Source organism: Helicoverpa armigera, chromosome 28, assembly GCF_030705265.1.
Source record: "Helicoverpa armigera isolate CAAS_96S chromosome 28, ASM3070526v1, whole genome shotgun sequence".
NCBI classification, from domain to species: domain Eukaryota; kingdom Metazoa; phylum Arthropoda; class Insecta; order Lepidoptera; family Noctuidae; genus Helicoverpa; species Helicoverpa armigera.
In genome coordinates, this window is record NC_087147.1 from 602,149 (window position 1) to 624,081 (window position 21,933).

A 21,933-nucleotide genomic window follows, 5' to 3' on the forward strand; every position below is an offset into this window, starting at 1 on the left:
ATCGTGTAGAAATCATTGTGCTTTTTGCTAGATTTACCATAAAGAAACCAGAGTCAGATCACTGCAAACTTATAAAGCGCTCGCTAGTTTTATAAAATTAAAAACCAGCGCTGCAAGCGCGAAATTTTCGAGTTTTGGAACAGTGAAGTACCATAACGAGTAAAAAAAAAACCGCTGTAAAGTGAAAAAGTCGCGAGCGAAGCGAGCGCGAAATATTTTAGTTTTGGAACACAAAAGTATCCAAACAAGTATGAAAAAACCACTGTAAAGAGAAGAAGCCGCGAGCGTAGCGAGCGCGAAATTTGTGAATTTTGGGACGCAATGATACCTACCTAAAGACATTAGGAAAAAGTCATTGTCAAATTGTGCGAAATTTTTGAGTCTTGGAACACTAAAGTCCTCCACCTCCTAAACAGCTTAGAAATTTTTTTGCTACTTCGGTGCTTTAACTTTTTATTATAAGAACTTTTTATTATATTAAAGAAGATTAAAGAAGCGAGCGGATTTTTTTTTATTTTTATTAAAACGCTATTGGAATATTTTAAAATTCATGATTATATATGGATTGTGTACTCGCATAATTATAAAAAAAAAAAAACTAAAAGAAAATAGCTAAATTTGCCGCCCCTCTAAATCTGCCGCTCTAGGCACTGGCCTACTTGGCCTATTGGTAAATCCGCCACTGCTGTGTTGGGATCGGATTCCAGTCTAATTGAATGCACTTGAGTACCAATGATTTACATGGAGCGACTGCCTATCAGGCCTCCTCAACCCAGTTACCCGGGCATCCCTGCGATTTTGTAAATATACTGTTTTTAATTGGATCATTATGAGGACTACACAGGTGCACTTTTAAAGTTTAAAAATAACAACTCCTGCCGTAGTAAGCTTGCGGACACGTGCAGTCTTATCGTGTTATATTTTCCGCAATTAGTAAAACACATTAGTAACACTATCAGAAGTAAAAATCTTGATCATTGTTCCGATCCGGAACACTAATTAATTAAGGAAAACATTCTTAATGATTAAGTAGTTTTGACTCATAGTAAATTCCGATATGATAGTGGGCAGGATTTTAGGCGCGAATGAAAATTGTATTGAAATGTTGCACAATAAGCGACTTTGCTAAATCGTCTCGAAAGCTTTTCTTGAATCGAAATAATTTCAAAATCGTTTATATCCCTATGTCAGATGTCCTATTTTAGAAACTTAAAGATTTTTTAGGATTAGATTATTGGTTTTGTTTTCTAGTGTATCATTATTATTGTGTATCTTAATTTATAGTTTTTTCTTCTTTCATCGTTTCATTCTCTTTGATTTTTCATCTTTTCAACGTTATTATAGTAATGGTCCTAATTTCTCCATTCACCATACCTGACATCAAAAATATTGGTTCCATCCTTGTCCCAAATATCAGAGTTCCCATCGACAAAGGTTTCGGTTTCGCAAAGGTGCTATTTGCTCAGGACGTCTCGAAATCTTACCGAAGTGAGAATGGGCTGCGGGTGGCCCAATGTTTGTACCTTTGGATTTTTACCCTTTTTTGTAATGTTTGTCTTATTGCATCCCGCCCGTTGATGACTTTGGTTTGAATGAACAAATAAAATAAACATTTGGAGTACTGTATTAATTGAAGTTTCCATTTAAGGCTGCATTTTTTGGAGAGATTATAGTGGTTGTAATCTATGCTTTTAGATTTTGAGTAGAAGTGTGTAAAGTTGAGGATCCATTTTATAAATTTTATAGTCCCACTTGTTACGTCTTCAAAAACCGTTGCTGATTTACGCGAAACTTGTAAAGGGGCAAGTTTAAGTAAATCATAAGTTTATTATATTTTTACGACTACAACCCAGGAAGCGAGCCGGGCCGGTTCATATAACAATTCCATATAACACAGGGAAGTAATAATTTCCCTAATAAAACTACTCGTCAAATCTACCGTGAACTATGTGTTTGCAGGCTTTATCGTTCAACAAACCCTTTGTGTTTCCTTCTCGCTTCCACTCCTACGAGTCTCGTATGTCTGTCTCCCTTGCCCTCGGGTCCGGCTAATATGGCGGCCCTGGTTGCTAAGCAACGCCAGTTGTTTACACATGGCGCGAGCGCTGGTTGAACGATCGAATCTGTAGAGGCTTGAATCGGTTTAATGTTCAAATTATATCGATGTTATACCATTTTTTGCTAGTCGTTTTTGTTATAAGTGAACTTCTGTGGTTTGTGGGTGCATAAACATAATTGTACTAGTGCTGTAATAATTATGCATTTTAATTAATTAGTCGGATGATGTAAAATGCAATTTGACCTTATAAATATCTTCTTCTTAACTAGTTGTTTACTACCTAGAGAGTCAGTTTTACAAAGCTTACAAGACCAGTACCGAAATCAATAATTTTTAGCTTCTTTTACATCAAAAGTAACTGTGATGGCAGATCAGACCTACATATTAAAAGATCGTTACCAGATCATTAACACATGACAGATACAGACAGATTCGTTCTGAATGAACCGTATCGTAGTGTCGATAATAGTATGGTCAAATAACACCTTGATTTGACCTTGAATGACGTTTGTCTAGCTGTGTGACTAGACTATATAATGTACCTGATGATTTATAGAAGAGGTGCACGTAAATGCATCTGTGTTTTTGTTATGTAATTTAACATTCATACATTTTTCTAATGTTGACAGGCTTTGTAAGGGTCATATTAAAATCTTTGTGGAAGCAGGTCCTGATCAATAAATTTTGTCAGATTTCCCTTGTTTGATCTGAAATTAGTTGGTACTGTAGAAAATTTTTCCTAACATGTTTGACCTAAGTGCGAAGTGCACATGCGGTTTATTTATGGCCAGGTCAGTGGCATTCAGTAACCCTAGATGCTGAGGTTGGTCCTGTCACATCGATTGAGTCAGCAAACTTCTGGTACCTGCCACAGTTAGGACATACCCGGATCTCTTCGAAGAAAAGTGTATTAAAACTAATTGTATATAAACAGACAGCCGTTTTCCCGTGGCTTCACCCGCGTCCAGTGAGAAATCCTGCTCGTGCCCGGATAAAGTATAGCCTATGTTATTTGGGAAGAGTGTAGCTTTTCAACAGTGAAAGATTTTTTCAAATCGGTTCAGTAGTTTCGGGATCTTTAGGATACAAACAAAAAACCACAAGCTTCCTCTTTATTATAATAGTATAGATAGTAAAGATTGAAATGAGAATGATGACGATCAAAAATACAAAATTCTTAAGTATATTTCACGCAATTTTACCCAACATAAAAGAAGCTCCAAACAAACCCCGTAATTACTACCATGTCAAGACCTTTTCCCAACGAAATGTATAGAAAATCCAAGCAGTACAAGTCAGTCTTACATTTACCGGTGTCAATGCGGCAATACGTAAGAATAGGCAGTAACGTTTAGCGTTTGTCGTCGAACAATTGTTCTGTGTTGCTTCAGAGACCCTTCGTTGCGAAATGACGCACAACTTTACGTATATACGTGACTTTTTCTGTGTCAGCTTTGCTCTTTGGGGCTTTGGTGTGTTCAGTTTTTGTTTTGCTAACGGTTTTGTGGTGATTGTTGCCTTTGGTTTTAATATTGAAGCTTTGTTGATTGGCTTCTCATGTATTTTTTGGTGGATGATGTTCATATTGATTGGATGGACTTCAATTAATAGTGGGTCTTGTCATGTCCGCTGCTATTTTCGTATTCTGTCTCCACAGGTTTTCTAAGCTCATTCCTATGTTAGATTAAAACTTTTTGATCGGTTTCAAATATAGGTGCATGATCTTGTAATTTTAATCGTTAACATCAATTCTAACATCCAAATCACTCTTTTTAATTCAACACCTACAAATTCAATAGTTCCTAATCAAAAATCAGCAGCGTACCATCATTCTAACCTCCGTCAATGGTAGTCACATGTCCCCGTTGTGTAAACACTAAACAGAGGTACAAGCCTAGCAGATGTGTCGTGTACTACTAGAGAGGCCTTGTGCTCGATGCTGGCCAGCGACTCTTTATTGCCTATTATTTGCTAAACTTATGTGTACGAAGCGTTTGCGTGAATTTTTGAGGAATTAGCTGGAGATTTTGGGAGATCATCTAGGGAAGAGATGGCCTAATGTGTCTTGACGTTGATATTGTAGAAAGGGGACGTTGAAACAGAAAAAAATAACTGACACATTATAGCATGGTATTGTTGCAAATACTCATTCAAATGTAATTGTTGATTGAATGATTGTATAAGAAAATGCCTAGGATAACCTCAAATATTTGTAACAGGAATAATGTTTGACAATAAAAAGACATCTTATATGTAGACTTTCATTAGAAAGAACTTGAATTTTTGTTCACTGTAAATAGGCTGATGCCTACAGATCTTAAAGATACAAGTAACCACAAAGTCACACAGCACAGACGTAACTAACAAATGAACCACGTCATAATATTTACTATAAAGGTTACGGTTGATAATGTTAATATTTAGCTTCACAATCGATTGATGTGATGAGGTGAGCCGCACTTATGTACCCATTGCGGTTGAGTCGTTATGGCACTTTGTTACTGCTGGGTTTGTTTTTGTAAACCTTGGCTACTATGGGTTGTGTGAAGGGAATCGAGGTTTTAAAATTAAGACCCAATATGATGTAAATTTTGATCTAGTGTTGGAACCTTTAGAAGTTAAACTAAAGGTTCAGGCGGTCATTGGACATCTTTGGCAGTCTTTACGTGTAGTCAGAAGCCAGTAAGTCTGACAGCCAGTTTACCAAGGGGTATTGGGTTGCCCGGGTAACTGGGTTGAGGAGGTCAGATGGACAGTCGCTATTTATAAAACGCTGATACTCAACTGCATCGGGTTAGACTGGAGGCCGAGCCCAACATATTTGGAAAAAGGCTCGGGAGATGATTATCATCATAGTTTCTTCCTTCCTATCCTATTCACATTTCTAACCAGTCTGTACCACATGAGTTTTCAGCCTACTGTCAAGGCTGCAAGCCCGCATGTAGTCGCACGCGCCATGACCGAGTTCCGGACGATTTGCCGCACAACTGCGCCTGCGCACGTTATGCTGTGACACTGGCGATTTATCGTTACTGTTGATTGTGTGATCTGTTACTGTAGTTTGATGTAGTTTGTCATATTAGAATATAAGTAGATTTCTTCTGTGGTATATTTTATTTGACTGTCTTTATCTCAATTTGAGGAGCTTTGACTGTCGATACTGATGTTTTTAAAACGCTTATATTATCTTCACTTGTAACCAACCATGAATGAAAGAAAATCTTAGAATCTTAATTTGACCCCGATCTTCAATGGGATGAAATTTTGCTCTGAACACATTATGATTTTTTTTCTTTTTCAAAATATTAATTTTTTAAAGTCGAAAATTGTAATAAAATGTTGCTTTTGCAAACAATGATCATTAAGCAAATGTAGTAGGTATTACAAGTCAAACATATTACCCAGAATATTTCGGTCAAATTGTAAATTACACGCGAGCTTTGTCTATCATTATTAATTGTTTTTGTCTAGCTAGACAGGTTCGCTAGCTAGCCCAGCGTAACGTATCACTTCCGGCCTTTGACATCCAATTAGAACCTTGAGATTTTACTTGCTTAAGTACTTATTTTAATGATTCTTACGGAAATTGACTTCTAACCTCACCTTTATTAGTCAATATTTCATACAAGTCACATTTACTCTGATACGGGGCTTAACAGTCGGGTGACCAAGGTCATTTGGCTCGTAAGACCCTCATTTTGAATGGCTGGTAATAAGAATTCTCACAGCCTTCGTAGCTAGTCAATCATGCGCCGACATTGGCCTCTTACGGCGAAGAACAAAAAGACATAAATTAAAATTATTGCAAGGAAATTGCAACTTTATTATTTTAGTGTCAACGGTGGGATTGCGGTGTTTTGGGTCGTTGGCGAATGATTTGCTGTGTGGATGCAACAGGAGTAAATACGGTCATTTGAAACTGCCCTTAATTTCATTTTGGTAATGAAGTAAATTACAGTTAACGATGCAAAAAGTTTCTGAAAAGAGTCGCCCACTTTAAGTGTATTAAACAAAAGCTCGATAGTGGTATTCAGTAATATTTGTGACTATTTTTGACAGGGGTATCGGGTTGCCCAGGAAACTGGGCTGAGAGAAGGTCAGATAGGCAGCAGTCACTTTATATAAAATACTGGTACTCATTTCAACAGGTTGGACTGGACTATAAGCCGACTCCAACATAGTTGGGAAAAGCCTAGGCAGATTACATGACCACACTGAGTGTTCCATGTTCTAAAAGACACTATAAATTATACGAAGCCAACGTCATAACTATTTGATCAGTTTTCTAATGCTATTTTCCTTCAATTTTCATTATCGCGAACATCAATGGTCTAACTTAAACATCTTGAATGGAGCCAGCTTCCGTCACATACAACGAACACGCTCGTCCGATAATGACCTCTATTACAAACGATTTAAAGTAAAAAATGCATTACGTGCTCACTACTCGTTACATAACATTCTAACTTAGCCCCTCCATTTGAATTTCAACTTTGTAGCTACATTATAAGTGCTAAAATCAGTTGACGAGTTACGAAAGTGAATCTCTAAACAAAATTAAACTTTATTCGTATTGTCATAATGCTGTCCATCGTTTGCACATTGCACGGTCAGTTGGTTAGTTTAATGTGAAGGAAATTGTACTTAATGACGTTAGATATAAGGTTGTTAGTCGTGCTGCCGTGGTGGGGAGGTTGTGTGCGCACGCGACCCGTTCCGGCTGTGATTGCGTTTACGAAGGACGCTCGGTCATGTGAAATTGATTCCACTCGATTACTGCTGTTTGAAGATATTGTTGGCGAGTTATCTCTGGTTATGTTAGAGCTCTAACCATTTCTATTTCTATCTGTGGTTGATTTGCTTGCTAGAGGTAGAATTTTGACATAATAGCCCCGTACAAGTAATGTCAAACTCCTAAGCAAAACAACTCAGAAAACTCCCTTTTTACCCCACTGCAAAGAAGGGGTTTAATGCTTTTTAATGTAATGAATGATGTTTCACAGAAAAATCAACTTTTTGATTAGGAACTTCATTCTTGCAAATACTATTTCAACAAACCTGAAAATTATCAACTATTGCTAAAATATAAGGAAATTTCAATAAAAAATAGCTATATTCATAAAATCTATGATTAACACCTTCAATAAATCAATCTATAGATAGAGCTATTAATGCTCCCTGATTCACCTATTCGATTTTTACCTATTGAATTATTTTGCACAATGTTTTCCTTCTATCTTATCATCTGCCTAGCCTTTGCCCAACTGTGTTGGGGTCGGCTTCCAGTCTAACCGGGTGCAGCTGAGTTCCAGTGTTTTATAAGGAGCTACTGCCTATCTGATCTCCTCAACCCAGTTACCCGGGCAACCCAAAAGGTATTGCATAGTTGCAGTTTAATAACTGAACGTCCAAACAGTAATAATGAAAAGAAAAATCCCAGTATAAGCCTGTCCACAATTTCTTAGATTTATACTGATTACGAATAGCTTAGATAATTCAGCGATAAGTATAAGTATGCACTTCAGATTGCAAATCCGTTGTCACGCCCTCAGGGAAATACCATGACGGTTCATTATCAGCTAAACGTATGTTGCAACTAATACCTAATACTGCAATGCAAATCTGATGTGTCATTCTACATTTAAAGAGTTTCGCATTTTTGATGAAAAGAACCAGGTCCAAGGCTTTTTTTATTGGAAATCATCATATCACCCCTCCAGCTGTGGGTGCAGCATGAGGGAGTGTCAGACTCTTACTGACTAAAACCCACCATGTTCCTTCTTTAGCCCTTTATGTACCAGGACCGCGGTAACTCTTTCGAACAATCACGGAACTACGACAGGCTTTGGACCCCACTGTCGCTCGGGGCCTACAATAAAAATTTTCAGTCTGCGGACTGGACTGATTTGGACTCAGGTTGAGGTTTTATTACCTCACCTATAGAATCCACTAGATCTCTTCAGAGCCAATGAGTAAGACCAACGCGATGAAAGCAGCGATTAACAATAAGACAACTTAAAATATTCACATCGCAAGTTTACAAAGTATCAAATTGTACCTCTATTGTCTCTATCTAGTAGTTTTAATTGGAGCGTATGTTAGTCTAGCCACAACAGTTACAGGTGGCCATGTTTTGAAAACAGCCAGCTCGCCGCAACGCCAGTCGCCGCATACAGCCAGCCATTGTTCGTCGTCGAACGTATTTGAAAAATAACGATGTCCTATTTTGCATTTCGAATTTTACTAACGGTCGTGTTCGAATTTTGAAATTTTTATTATTTTATTTGAATCCTGGTTGTCGAACGGTGAAGATGTGTGTTTAGTGCAAAGTGCAGCAAGATTTAGTAGTTTTCTAGCAGCCTGAAGAATTACATAATGGTTCACTTGATAAGACTGCAAGGCTAACAGTAAAAGTTTATCTTCAGTACTTTTACGCTTCTTTTGTAGGAAACAAGTCATCTTTTTCTTTCTGCGTAATCGGAGCCAATGCACTGTAGTGTGGCAAAATAAAACGATTGCTTGCCGCAAGTGTAAACTGTATCGAACGTAACACGGTAACCGTTTAAAACGTCATTGGTGATCAAAAAGCGTACTACCGTGTTGTAATAAAAGTAAATAATTACGAGCTATGCAGAGCGGAAAATAACCAAATATTAAACGTTGCTATGAGAGTTGTATTAATATTGTGATTATTGCATTGTGCTCCCGTGTGAGCTTCAACTGCCATGGTCCATGGTGTAGATACATGGATGACTTGTTAACCTACATCTCATATATTGTATTCTTCCTCTATATTTATTTGTAGTATCCCCAGAATAACACAAATTTTAATAACAATATCAGCTATTCTATTTAGTCTTTATTTCTTATAGTGAAACGTGTGAAATCCAATTTTCAGCTACTGTAAATCTTTTAATCACTTTGTTATAACTCTTCTTCTACTCTTCATCTTCAAGATGTCCTTAACACACTTCGTCTCAACTCTAGATTTCATCCTTTCCACACTGTTTATCATCAGGTGAACCAAACAGCCTAGAAATTCAAAAGTCTGATTTAACCAATATGGTAGGAAGAATGGTGGTAAAATGAGGAAGCAAGTATCACTAGTGGTTCTTCAGTTGACATTTATTCTCGTCCACTCTACTTCAATATCGTATATCGGTATTGATGATGGTCCTGTAAGTAATTTTCGTAAGTTATACTGGTAGAATTTAATTCAGAAATAACATGACTTCTTTGTACATTATGTATCAGTTTTCCTAGAATGTCTTTAAATCTATTACATTTCCAACTATCTCACAACATATCTTACTAACGCGAATAAAGATTGTTCTCTTCTCTTTTTTTCTTTTGAGCTTTTACTGTCTCGAGATAACTTTTCTGCACCCGGACAAAAAGCACCCTATGTTCTTTCTTAGGATCTTTCCAGCCTACCATTGTACCTACTAAATCGATTTATATGAAAATTGCGCAACATATAGTAAAAGTGTCTTCTACATTTATACCTCTAACATTAGTGGGAATTTTCTCTAAACCAATAGATTTATTCATATCTTCATCGTCTTCATCGACATATATTATTGAATATCAATCCCCAACCAGCTTTAGTTTACAATCAAGATCAGTCATCGTATTGGTGATCCCAACGTGTTATGTTATTGTTACGACACAGCTCTGCTCATCAGTTGATGTAATGGTCCATGAAGTCAGACGGTTATGATGCTATCAAATATTTATTAGGGTCTAGTTAATTTTCGGCTAATAAGATGTCGCTTGGGCAAAATTAATTAAGTTCAAATTAACATGAAATCTACTGGGTTCTTTTTAAACTTTGACATCAATATTAAATAATCTTATGCTGAAAAAGTTTATATTAACAGTTGTCAAAGTCAAAAATGTTTATTGAAAGTAAGCTAGTTGACAGCTGCCCCAAAACGCCCCCTTGAAAAAGTAAATAGGGGTTTTGGAAAGCTTGTCTGTTTTCAGAGCACTGCAATTTCCAATGCAACATTAGCTTCTTTGATTTCATGCACCTCTAAACCTCGTATTTAGCTTAACTTATGCAGTCACCTTTCAAAATTCTCTCCGCGTCTTCTAATCCCTTCCAATTCCAATATTTGGTCAAAACAGTAAACTTACCTAGCACCGTCTCGAATTGTCGTACAATTGACAATGGTCCTTACGTAATTCGAACAATTATGGAAGTTTGACAAGACGACGGGAACTCGGTCAAGGCTCCCTAGTACCGAGTGATGCGCAATCTTCATTATTGTAGGAATTATTTAGCATTTTTAGTGGTTCTAGGCGCCTTGAGTTTCATTCATGTCGTCTGTGACTTGATTTTTCTTATGTCTGGCTTTGCTAGGTTATATCTCATTTATAGTTTTGGCTTGTTTATTAGAATCAGGTATATGTTTGTCTTGTTATTCTAAGCTTACAGTGACTCCATCGATTGTCAAATGAATGCAGTGAAATGGTTCGATGGAATCATGAATCATTTTCTTACTATACATAAAACTTCACATTTCAGACGTCGCGTCGTGTAAGCAAATGCTCGTTACATTTTCCGATACGCCAAGTCCTAGGTTCAGTGTCCGTTCGTTACAATAGCACATAAATGGTTTATAACCGTAGTAAAAGCTAGTGATATCGGTATACGCGGAAGCATTAACAAAAGGCCTGAAGGGTTAAAGTAAAACTATTGTGAAATCGATGATTTTCTTGAAGTGGCAATGACCTTTTTTATACGAGTTCTTTAAACAAATATTAGAGAAATATGTTATTAAGATTTAGAGTTTTTGAGACCCACAATACAACTTCGTATTATGACGTAACTTTCCAGTAAACTCTAATTATCTAAACACCACGATCCAAATAAGGAAATTGACGAATTCTTTTCAAAAAAAGTGCTGAATAAACACCAACAGGAAAAATGATAGGCTAATATGAACATATTCATAACAGGATTTTCTTGAACCATCGACTCATAACGAAAACGCGGATACGACACAAATAAGTTTGAGATAAGGTGGTGGTTATCAACCATGACAAGAAGAAACTTTTTCCTGTTATAAGAGGTCTTAGAGAGGAAAGACTAACAACTTCAGAATTTAATTCTTAATTCTTGGATAAAGTTGTTACGATAGCAGCAATAGTTAACAATGATGCAGAATCAGTGAATTTAATATTGATGACTTTATGATTGATGAAGAAATAAAATTCAAAAATATTTTGAAAGTGAATTAGGCTTAGAAAGAAGAGGTGTCTCCTAAGGTTCTATGAATCGATAGACTTAGAAAGGACTTAAAATATCGTTAGCCATATTGACAGAGATAAATGTAAGAACTTGCCAGGCAGTTGTACAAGTAGTTCGTCTGGTATTTGAACCAATTGATATAAATGCTTCATAAATACATTTAGCTCCATACGATTTTATGGTAACTAGGATTGTGTTCTAGTCCGGTATGTTCTACGGATTAAGATAAAGTAATTATCAGTGCGTTATCAGCTATGGCGAGAGCATAATAAAGATGCTTGTGAAGCAATCGTTTGTGCGGCATGGTTTGAAAAGGTTTTCATGAGTAGGAATTTCAGATTTTCCTCAACATTGGGCATTATTAGGTTTTTTCTTCGACAGCATTCCTTAGTTAAGGTCATCATCATCTACGTAGCCTTTTCCCAACTATTTTGGGGTCGGCATCCAGTTAAACCAGTACCAGTGTTATACAAAAAGTGACTCCCTGTCTGATCTCCGCTACCTACTTATTACATGCTTAAGTTACATTATTAGCAGTTATAGGTTCTTCAATTTGAATAATATTAAAATCATAATTCCTTTCGTCTTCAACTTCTCACACATCAGCCCACTATTTAGCTTTTAAACGACTGCACTTTACACCAATTGTTCTCCAAAACGGTATTTCCTTCAACCGCCTTATCGTATACTTTCCACTCGGAGTGACGGAGGTGTAAAACGGGTGCTATCGTGAATTCTGTCACCAAATGTGTTGTGTAATCTTCACGGCTCACTTAGCAAATGGGGGCTACTGCGATACTGGTACCGGTGTTACAAGACTTGGGTTTGGTTTTTAGTATTGTCAGAATTTTACATGGGTTTTTAAAAGATGAATAGATAGATGGATGTTTGAATTGTACCGTGTATGGTGTTGGTAGGTTTTCGTTAATTAATACATTGTCATCTGTTTCTAGTAGTTTCTGTTTAAAGTGCATTTGGACCTATTACTTTAACCATAACTTCTTTAGATACTTATTGCATGTTTGTATGGTGTTATATTTACAGTGAGTGAAAATTGATTTTATTTGTCCACCATTATCGAAGGTGCTACTCATGTAACCGACTTAGTACCGTTAACTTCAGCAACAATTGAAGTTACAACTTAAAATAAAGCCAGCCACGATTACAACATGTGTGCCGCATTACTAATATCCCAGTTAGCTTCAGCTAAGCTAACACATACGATGACTTACGTCCTCAACTGTGCGCCTGAGTCAGTCCGACCATAAAATGGCCAGATAACGATATCGTATGTTTAAACAGACGTACTCACATACTTGTGTGTGTACAATTGGTCTCGGGACGCTTCGGTCCGTGTAGCTGGGGATTTTTGTACGTTTTCAAATGAATATGATGATTTGGTGAAGCGATAATTTTAGTCTTATTTAAAATCTTGTGGAGGTTCTGTCAAATACATACATACCGTATGTACTTGCGATTTTACTGCTGTATTAAACCGCCCGAAAAAAACCAAACATATTGAACTCTTATCGGTGCTGTAATTGGAGCAATTGTTATGAGGCAATGATCATTCATTTTATTTTTCCTTATTTTCAGAAGCTCAGTAGAAAAAATGGCGTCAAGGAAGAAGAGTCCAGTTGGTACTGGGACCCGCCGCCCCAAACGTCGAAAATATCAGAGCATGACCACGAAAGGAACTACAGAAAGCAGTTACGAGAGTCGCAAGATGATAACCTGAGGGAAAGAGATACCATTGACCTCAGACCTGACAATGAAGTCGAAAGACTGAGAGAAGAAAACAGAAAGCTCACGTCAAACTTAGAAGATCTAGACAGCCAACATCAACAGGCGATGGAAAAACTTCTCACATTGAAAAGAGAGCTGCAGTCTAATTTCGAAGTTTTGAAACAAGAGCATGAAGATCTCAAAACTACAAATGAGGAATATGCAGCCCAAAATAAGAAGTTATTAGCGACTATTGACGATCGGGAAAAAGAGTTGGATAGTGCTAAGGCAATTAAGGCTGATTACGATACCTTGCAACATAAGTATCAGAATCTAGAGAGAATACATGGTCTGCTCAGGGAGAACGCTGAAAAGTTCCAGGAAGAAAATCAAGAATTACACGAGGAAGTATTTAAGCTCCAAGAACAGGTAACAAAGTTAGAGCATGAAATAGAAGTAGCTAACAAGCGTTTAGATGTATCAGATATGGTCCCAAGAGAAACTTATGAAGAGCTTCTGAAAGAAATTAATGAATTGAAGGATAGGAGAAATTCTAATCAAATCCATTTAGATGAAATCAATATAGATGATAATGCTAAAGGTGTGATTGAGACTCTCAAACGAGATATTAGTGAACTGAAACATAAACTAGCTCAAAAAGAAAGTAGCTGTCAAGAAACTGTAGACAATAAAACAATAAAACCTGAAAAGATCATGCAATTATACAACAAATATGTAAACTTTGAACTTCCTATTGATTATGTTGGCGAAATACCATCAGCTGGTGATAATATAGTACTCTTCAAATTAGAAAGTGCTTTCAAAACTTTACATTCATTTAAAAAAGAAATAGATGTTTTAGAACATCAGTTGTCAGAGCAAAAATTAAATTCCAATCATCTTCAAACGCAAATAGATGATATAACCACAGAAAACGATTTCCTAACTACTGATATACAACATCTTGAGAGAGAACTGAATGAGATGAAGAAAAACAATGATTTCCTTATCTCTGAGATTGCAAATCTAAAGAATACGTCCAAGTTAGAACCCATAATAGAAACTCATGAAGATAACTTAGCAAAATTAGAGACGGAACTTGCTGATACTAACAAACTGAATAAAATCTTTGAGGCAGAAATCCAAAGGATACTCAGGGAACTTGATGAAGTAAGAACCGAAAAAACTAAGCTTCGTGATTCTATGCATGAGTTGAAACAGAAATATACGACCATGATGGATGAGTTCGAGATGTTCAAAAATCAGAGCAACGCAGTGGCAGAATTAGAAATGACCGTCAATAATAAGGATCACGAAAATATTAAAAAGTCAGTAGATGAAATAGATGACCTTAAAAAACGTCTAAACGCCTCAAATGCTAAGAACGAGCAGCTTTCCATAGATATACATATTTTAGAAAATGATAAAGTTTTACTAACAAAGAAAGTAGATGATCTTAAAGTCGCTTTAGATGAGAAGTCTTATGCTCATAAGGAATTAGAAACATTAAAAGCTACATTGGATCATAAACTGCATGACTTTGAAACTAAACTTGATGACGTGATAAAACACAAACAAGAAGTAGAGAGCGACAAACATAGTTTGCAAGAAAAAGTTGCGCATTTGGAAAACCAACTTACTAATGCTAGTACATCTGGTGAGGAGAAATTAGCACATATGTCTACAGAGAAAAGTATTTTAGCTGAAAAGTTACAACAAGTTTCTAAAGAAAACGAGACTCTTGCAGAATCTATTGATGTATTAAAAAAAGCAATCGCTGAATTACAGCAAAAAGAGCGAGAGCTTTTGACAGAGAACACAAATCTGAAAAGAGATATTATATCTGGAAAAGAGTCCAAAGTTCATGAAGAAACCAGCAATGGCCAAAGAACTGAAACTATTCATCAGGATATTCTGAGTCTCAAGGAAGAAAATAAAAAACTTCACGAAAGGAAGATGGCACTTGAAGCTGAGCTGTCTGCAACTGATAGTAAAATTGTTCACTTGGAAGATGAATTCGATAAATTGATAGGAGATCTCGGCGAAAAAGATTCCCTGATTGACGGCCTTAATAGTACTGTGCAGCAAAATAAAATTACAATAGATACATTGAATGCAAGTGTAGCTGATTTGGAAAAGAGTGCAGCTACTAAAAATGAAGAAATACTACGCCTAAGGCATTCAGTAGAACAACTTACACTGAACCTTAGCGACACAAGTTTAATGGCTAATCGAGACCAAGAGGAATTCAATAGGCTGCACGATGAAAAAGATGAATTGCATAAACAGATTTTCTCATTGAATGATGAAATCAATTTGAAGAATAATAAAATATCAACTCTCACGTGGCGTCTAGAAGAATATGAGAAATTCTGCGAAGAATACAAAGCAAAAATAAGTGTGATGGAAAAAGAAGCAAAAGAACTGACTCAACAAATTCTTGAGTTGAAAGGAAATGAAGCGACGTTAGAAAACATAACACATAATGAGCATTACATCAAACTATTACAACAGAAGGAAAGCATCGAGACTGAGGTAGCTCACCTTCAAAGTGCTTTAACGGCTAAAGAGAAGGAAATAGAAGAAGCGAAATTTAACTACGCACAATTAGAAAAAATGGCAGCAGAATACAAATCAATTATAGACAGCACGCTTGCCGAAAAAACTGAACTAATTAACTTAATCAACCTAAAACACAATGAAAGCATACAGTATCATAATGAGATTCAGAGGCTAAACCATGTGATTTTAGAACAGACAAGTGAATTTAAGAAGGCCATAGAAGAAAAAGATCGTTTAGTACAAAATTCGGGTAATTGTACAAATTGTGAGAATTTAAGGGTAACGCTTAAAGAGAAGGATGGAATTATAATATCTTTGAATCAGGTTAAAACTGATTATGATAAAGTCATGGCTGATCTGTTGACGGCGAACGAAACAGTCAAGAATTTGTCAGAGAAGTGTGACAAATTAGAGAAGAATTTGGCAGTGCAGTTAGAGACTGCCAGGAAATTATCGGCAGAAAAATCACAGGTAAATACATTCTTTAATTAATCTTTCCTTATGTTTTAAATTCAGTAGATTGCTCATTTAATATGTTGAAAACTCTAACTTGAAATAATCAAACGTTACTTAACTTAAAGATTTAACTGTCCGTGACTTGAGTATAGTTATCGGCACGAATCATGAGCTCTGCTCTACATCTGCGCAGAAGTGATTTATTAGCAAAGAACCAATGAGTGACGGGTATGACGCGATGCACTGCGGGCCAATCACCGCTTTAGCCCGCTCCCGCGCCTCACTTCATCAAAAGGGACCCAATAAATTACTTCTGCGCAGATGAAGGTCAGAGCTCAAGATTCGTGCCGATAATTATATCTTTCTAAACATATTTACTTGTGGTATCTTCCTCGAAAACGCTTAAATAAAATTTAAAATTGTCCAAAACCCTTTCAGTTGTCGGAACAAGAACAGAACTCGGTGAAAGAACTAGAACGCCTACGGCGCCACCTGGTGGAGACTGAGGACAACTACACCCAGGAGTTGATGGTCTCCGAGCAGAAGCTGACGGAGTGCCAGGCCAGGTTACACCAGGTGGAGGAACGGGCTAAACAGAATAGTACTGTTTATACTAGCAATAGGTGAGCAAGAGTTTTTATATTTAAACTAGGTGTTTTAACGTTTCTAGGGTAGTTTTTCTTGTACCTGGATAAAATATATGTAGCTTACCAACACAGAATTTTAGAAATCGGTTTAGTAGTTTTGGAGCCATTAGGGTACAAACAAACAAACAAAAAAGTTTCCTCTTTATTATATTAGTATAGCTATAGACCCTTTGCTCTATGAAAAGTCGGGTACTATTGATTGCACCGTTCCAAAAATTATGAATGATTTTGACTTTCTGAAGTAAAAACGAATTATAGATTTCAACTTGTTCATATAGCACAAAACTAAAGACAAATACTATTAAAGCACATTCCATATGGCCAACATATTATTTTGGTCTTGATGAATACCCGTTATTCTTCTTGTCAGTAAACACAAAGTCAATTTTACAATAAATTATATAAAATTCCAGCATCCGAGCGAACCAAGAGGTAGAAACGTACCGCAACCAGATCAAACTCCTGGAGAAGCAACGCGAGGACGTGCAGGCGCGGCTGGGTGACGCTGAAGACGCGCGGTCCAGGAGTGAGGCGGCACTCACTAATCTGCAGGTCGTGTTGGAGCAGTTCCAGTTAGGTAAGGTTTTAGGGCTTGTTGGTGAATGTTTAGGGAATTTGTTGAATGAGTTTTATTATTGATACAATTTATAAGGAACTAATGTAAAAATTAAATCTCTAATTGCAAAATAACGGGTTGATAAGTTGGTAGAAATTCACCGTTAGAGGGGCATGTACAATGTCCTGATAAATCCTGATGGATTCTTCAAGTATGTTGTACATCATACATTATTTCGATGAATAGGGTTTTCATAATTAAATATTTGGTATACTGACTTGATAGTACATATCGATACATTAAACAGTAATATATTCCAAAAAATATAAACGAATCCTTAACGATCCATAAACCTGCAATAACTAAATAAATTCATTCTTTCATTTATTTTTCTTCATATTGTCTTAAAGTCATTGAATATGTTTGTAAAAATATATGGGGTAAGATTATTCTCAACCATTCACTTCCTCAAGAAAAACTCCTAAAACCTTCCACAGAAAAAGAAAGAGAAATCCACACAGCCACAGAGAAGATCAGAAACAAACTAGAAGAAGTAAGACGAGAGAACATAGGTCTTCAAGCGGAGATCTCCCGGCTGAACCTCAAGCTCGAAGAGGCGTTAGCTGGTCTCCAAGCCGCCTCCAGACTTGGAGATCAGGTGGAAACCAAGAGAGCTGAAATCAATGATTTGAAGGAACAAGGTATGTCGGGTTTTGAAGGTAGTAAAATGGGGAGAGTTTTATTTGGATTGCGAAAATAGTCATTGATGCTGATTATTGACTTAAAAAAAGGGGACCTATTTGCCTTAAAGAAAAAATAGTTTTGAATAAATGAAAATACTGTTGAATTATATGATATTGTTTTACTCTATGATGCATTTTTTGTCATTTTCGCAATCCCTTTTACAACAATTAAACTCCCAAAAAATTGAATTTATTAGTGTAGGATAGCTGACGAATGTTACATTAATTTGTGAATAAATTGTATCATACATTTTAGATTATCTGTTTTGTTAATATTATTATCTCTCATGGCCGATGCATTTCTAATAAATAATGTAGTGTTTTGTTTTATAATTTAGATTAGATCTGACTGATTGCCATTTTGTTGTACAATATGGGTATTGATTTGTTCAACCGTATCTATATTATCTGCATTTCCAAAAAATACCTAGGTCATGTCTGTCATTTCTGCGAAGTTAAAAATATTATACACACCTTCTTCTGCAGTCTTTTTACACTTAACTGAATCTATTCTTAATATTGAATTTAATAATAATATTTTCGTATTTTCTTATTCATATGTCCACATTCTCAAAATTCAAGTTGCCTTATACCATACGGCGAGATTTTACCAAAATTGTTGGCGTACATTTGTTCGCGACAAAAAAAAGGATGTTTGACAAATCAGTACCCACCATATTCCTACCTACAAACCTAGCTCCGTAGTTACCCAGCTAGACCCGTAGTAACCGAGTTTCAGCCAAATATCAGCTGGTAATTCTGGGTTGATGACTCCCAGACTACCAGTTGGTATGCGGCCGAACTGGGAACTCACATAGCTCCATGACACAATGTAAGTGAAATAACAATTTTATATATGTGTCAGCTTACAAGTGTGTTTTATGGCGAATTGCACCATTTAACTGTAATGATAGACGAACTATTTTCAGTTGTTAAGTTGCCGATTTGACCAATGGCGGTAGTTTTTCAGCTGTCAAATCATCGATTTGATTGGTTGGCAGTTTCAAGGCTGGTTGTGATTTGGTTGTCGTTTTAGTTAAATGGTGTAAGTCACCTTTAGTGTATTGTATGTTGTTTTGTTCAGCTGTTTTTGGGCAACAATTCGAGGTAAAATATGGAGGATTTGTTGCCCAATAATACAGCGTGTTTGCTATTTTTTTGCGGTTAGGTGCCTTATGCAGATAGTCTGATCAATTTATTACAGAGGAAAATAAATAAAAAGGTCATATTAATGTACTAAATAAGACCAGAGATGTTATAGGTATATCCTGTTGCATAAGTAAGAAAAATACCTGGTATTTTAATCGCCAATGCTTCTGTAAAAGGCATATAAGCTACATGTAGTCATAATACTATACATATTTAACTTAGTAAAAAAAGTATTACACAGTGAAACGAGTACCGTCGTCTATAGCAGCTTTGCATACAAGAAACAAGACCAGCGCTTCTGCCTTCTTCGGTTTAATCTCATTTGGTAACTGTGAGGTTTTCGAACGCCGCGGCAGCCGTCACCCGTCGCGATGACAGCTGTCACTTCTGACAGCTGTCACGTTGACACCCGGTAATGGCGGGCCGCGATACTCAGATTACCATATGGGGTTTGACTGAGGGTAACGGCTTCACGTCGTGTCGTCTATGTGTTTTCACCATTTTTATTATTTTGCGCTTTTTGATATTTTTTGTGAATGTTGTTTTTTTGAGGTTGTGACTGTCAGTACAATTATTTTTGAATATAAATTCAACTTTAAAAGGTTTATCTAAAATCAGTTTTTTTTTTCAGCATAATAATTAACTTTCAATATCTGGCAGTTGCAATCTCTCTTGCATTATATTTTCATGAAGCACATGCAAGTAAATGTCTTGCAACACCTCGTTGTTTGAATGTTTTGTGAATGTTGTTTTTTTTGTTTATGTCCTTATTTGTTTTGGATATGTGAACCTAGAAAAAATCGACTTAAAAAAAAGAAGGTATTAAATATTAATCTTTAAATATTCATGGTTACCTGAAACATATTACATATCCAAAACAGATATAGTTTGTTATTTTATTTTGAATGCTCCAAATTCCGTAGACGCGTAGAACTAGAAGATCGCCGTAATTGCCACATTGCCTCTGAGTATTACTTCAGGTACTGGTGAAATTAATAAATGGGAGACGGGGATCGCTCATACTTGAATTTTCACTATTAAGTATTATTTAGCATCTTTATAATCACTCGAATATCAGACGATAAAATAGTCCTGCCTTGACATGCCTAGAAGTTACTGGCAAATCCCGTTGGCTAGTCTTGTGGTTGTATTTCATATTTTTTGCTTCTACAAGACATTTTTTAACACCATATTGTTACAATTTGTTAATATTTGAGGTTTTATCGTATTTATCCTATATCTAATGGGAATATACGAGTACTGCATATTGTTAACAAATTTTGTATATGGACGACATTATCATGCCCTGATGGGCATAACTTATGTGGACAAAATCATCCACACATTTTTATTGGCTGATATTTAGTGATATATCATGTATATTATTGTTTATGTATTAACGGTAAAGTGTGAGAGGTTTCCGAGCCCCTACCCAGTGGCTGAATAATACTTTGAGGTCGTGTGCGCGCACGCAACGATGCTACGAATGAAGATGTACTAGATGCATGGTAAGAGTAGAATAGTTTTTTTTTATAAATTTCTATTTGATTTTGTCTGATTGTTATTATTGTAATTTTGTATAGTACTGAAATGTTTGAATGTATTTTTTTATTTAGTCAATATTTAGAAGATCAATTCTTCTTTCAACGAAAATGAAATATTACATGAGTCATAAAACTCACGCACACAAAAACCACGGTCCGCTACGGTAAAACTTTCCATGGCGAATGAATTCCCAAAGACCGTTGATGCTATCCTCGCACCCCGCATGCCATTCCCGCGCGCCATTTAAATTTTATTCGAAATTTAGATTTCAAAGGACTTATGGGACACCCAGTATTTTAATTATTGTTGGAACATTCTTAAATCGTAAACTCTATGACATCCAGTCCGGACACTCCAGACATCGGTAGCTGCAGCCGAGGAGCGCTACTACAACGCCATCTCCAACCAGCAGGATAAAGTGGATAAGAATCTGGTGAAGAACTTAGTGATCAACTACGTCATGACTGCTGGCGGTAACAGTACTAACAAGTGAGTAGTTTTGATGTATTTTGTACCCAATTGCCATATCTTTTATTAATGAATTAACTCTCTTTTATGTCACCTAAAATATTGTTATTTTATTTTCTTTCATTTACGTTTATTAGAGCTTATTATAGAGATTAGATTTTTGACGACAAATATACAGCATCAGAACGATATCAAGTTCCTTTTTAAATGCCAATTATTGAAATTACATGTTCCTTCGAATGAAATTGTGGTATATGACCGTCGTTCTTAATATTGTAACAAATGATAATCGGATTATTAGAGAGTAGATGTGAACTGAACATCCTTTTTTTTAAAGAATTTATGACGTCGCACATTATAATCACCAATCAAAACAATCTCTTACTAATCCAAATAACCTCTTCTCCCACAGAACACAAGTCCTCCGCGTCCTCTCAACAGTCCTCGACTTCAATCAAAGCGAGTGCGAGCGTCTCGGCCTCGCCCGCTCGTCCGCCGCCCCCGACAGCCTCGCGGCCGAGTTCGTCAAGTTCTTACAGAACGAGTCCAAGCCCAGGGCTCAGCTGCCGAACATGATGACGCTAGCTCAGAGCACTGGGAGTAGGAGCAATACGCCTAGTTCGAGGAAGAATTCTGCTATAGGTGAGGATAAAACGTAACAAATTATAAATTTGAGGTTATTTAATAGATTGAATACTAGTTTACATTATTCCTATCAGTTGGTATGTAAGGGGGATTCACTGAATATAGTATGTAATCTAACGAAA

At 36.4% G+C, this 21,933-nt stretch overlaps 1 protein-coding gene across 4 annotated transcripts in view; it reads left to right on the plus strand.

Annotated features, from left to right (window-relative positions):
* LOC110382429 (thyroid receptor-interacting protein 11) overlaps nucleotides 1–21,933 on the plus strand; it is a 48,242-nt gene that overhangs the window by 23,560 nt on the left and 2,749 nt on the right. For 2 of the 4 annotated variants that reach the window (XM_064042461.1, XM_064042463.1), the window contains 6 exons: nucleotides 12,912–16,073; nucleotides 16,497–16,681; nucleotides 17,119–17,282; nucleotides 17,759–17,962; nucleotides 21,043–21,187; nucleotides 21,579–21,808. In XM_064042461.1, the coding sequence (XP_063898531.1) occupies nucleotides 12,912–16,073; nucleotides 16,497–16,681; nucleotides 17,119–17,282; nucleotides 17,759–17,962; nucleotides 21,043–21,187; nucleotides 21,579–21,808 (4,090 nt within the window). The remainder of the gene's footprint in view (nucleotides 1–12,911; nucleotides 16,074–16,496; nucleotides 16,682–17,118; nucleotides 17,283–17,758; nucleotides 17,963–21,042; nucleotides 21,188–21,578; nucleotides 21,809–21,933) is intronic. The other 2 variants (XM_064042462.1, XM_064042464.1) reach the window with 1 other exon arrangement.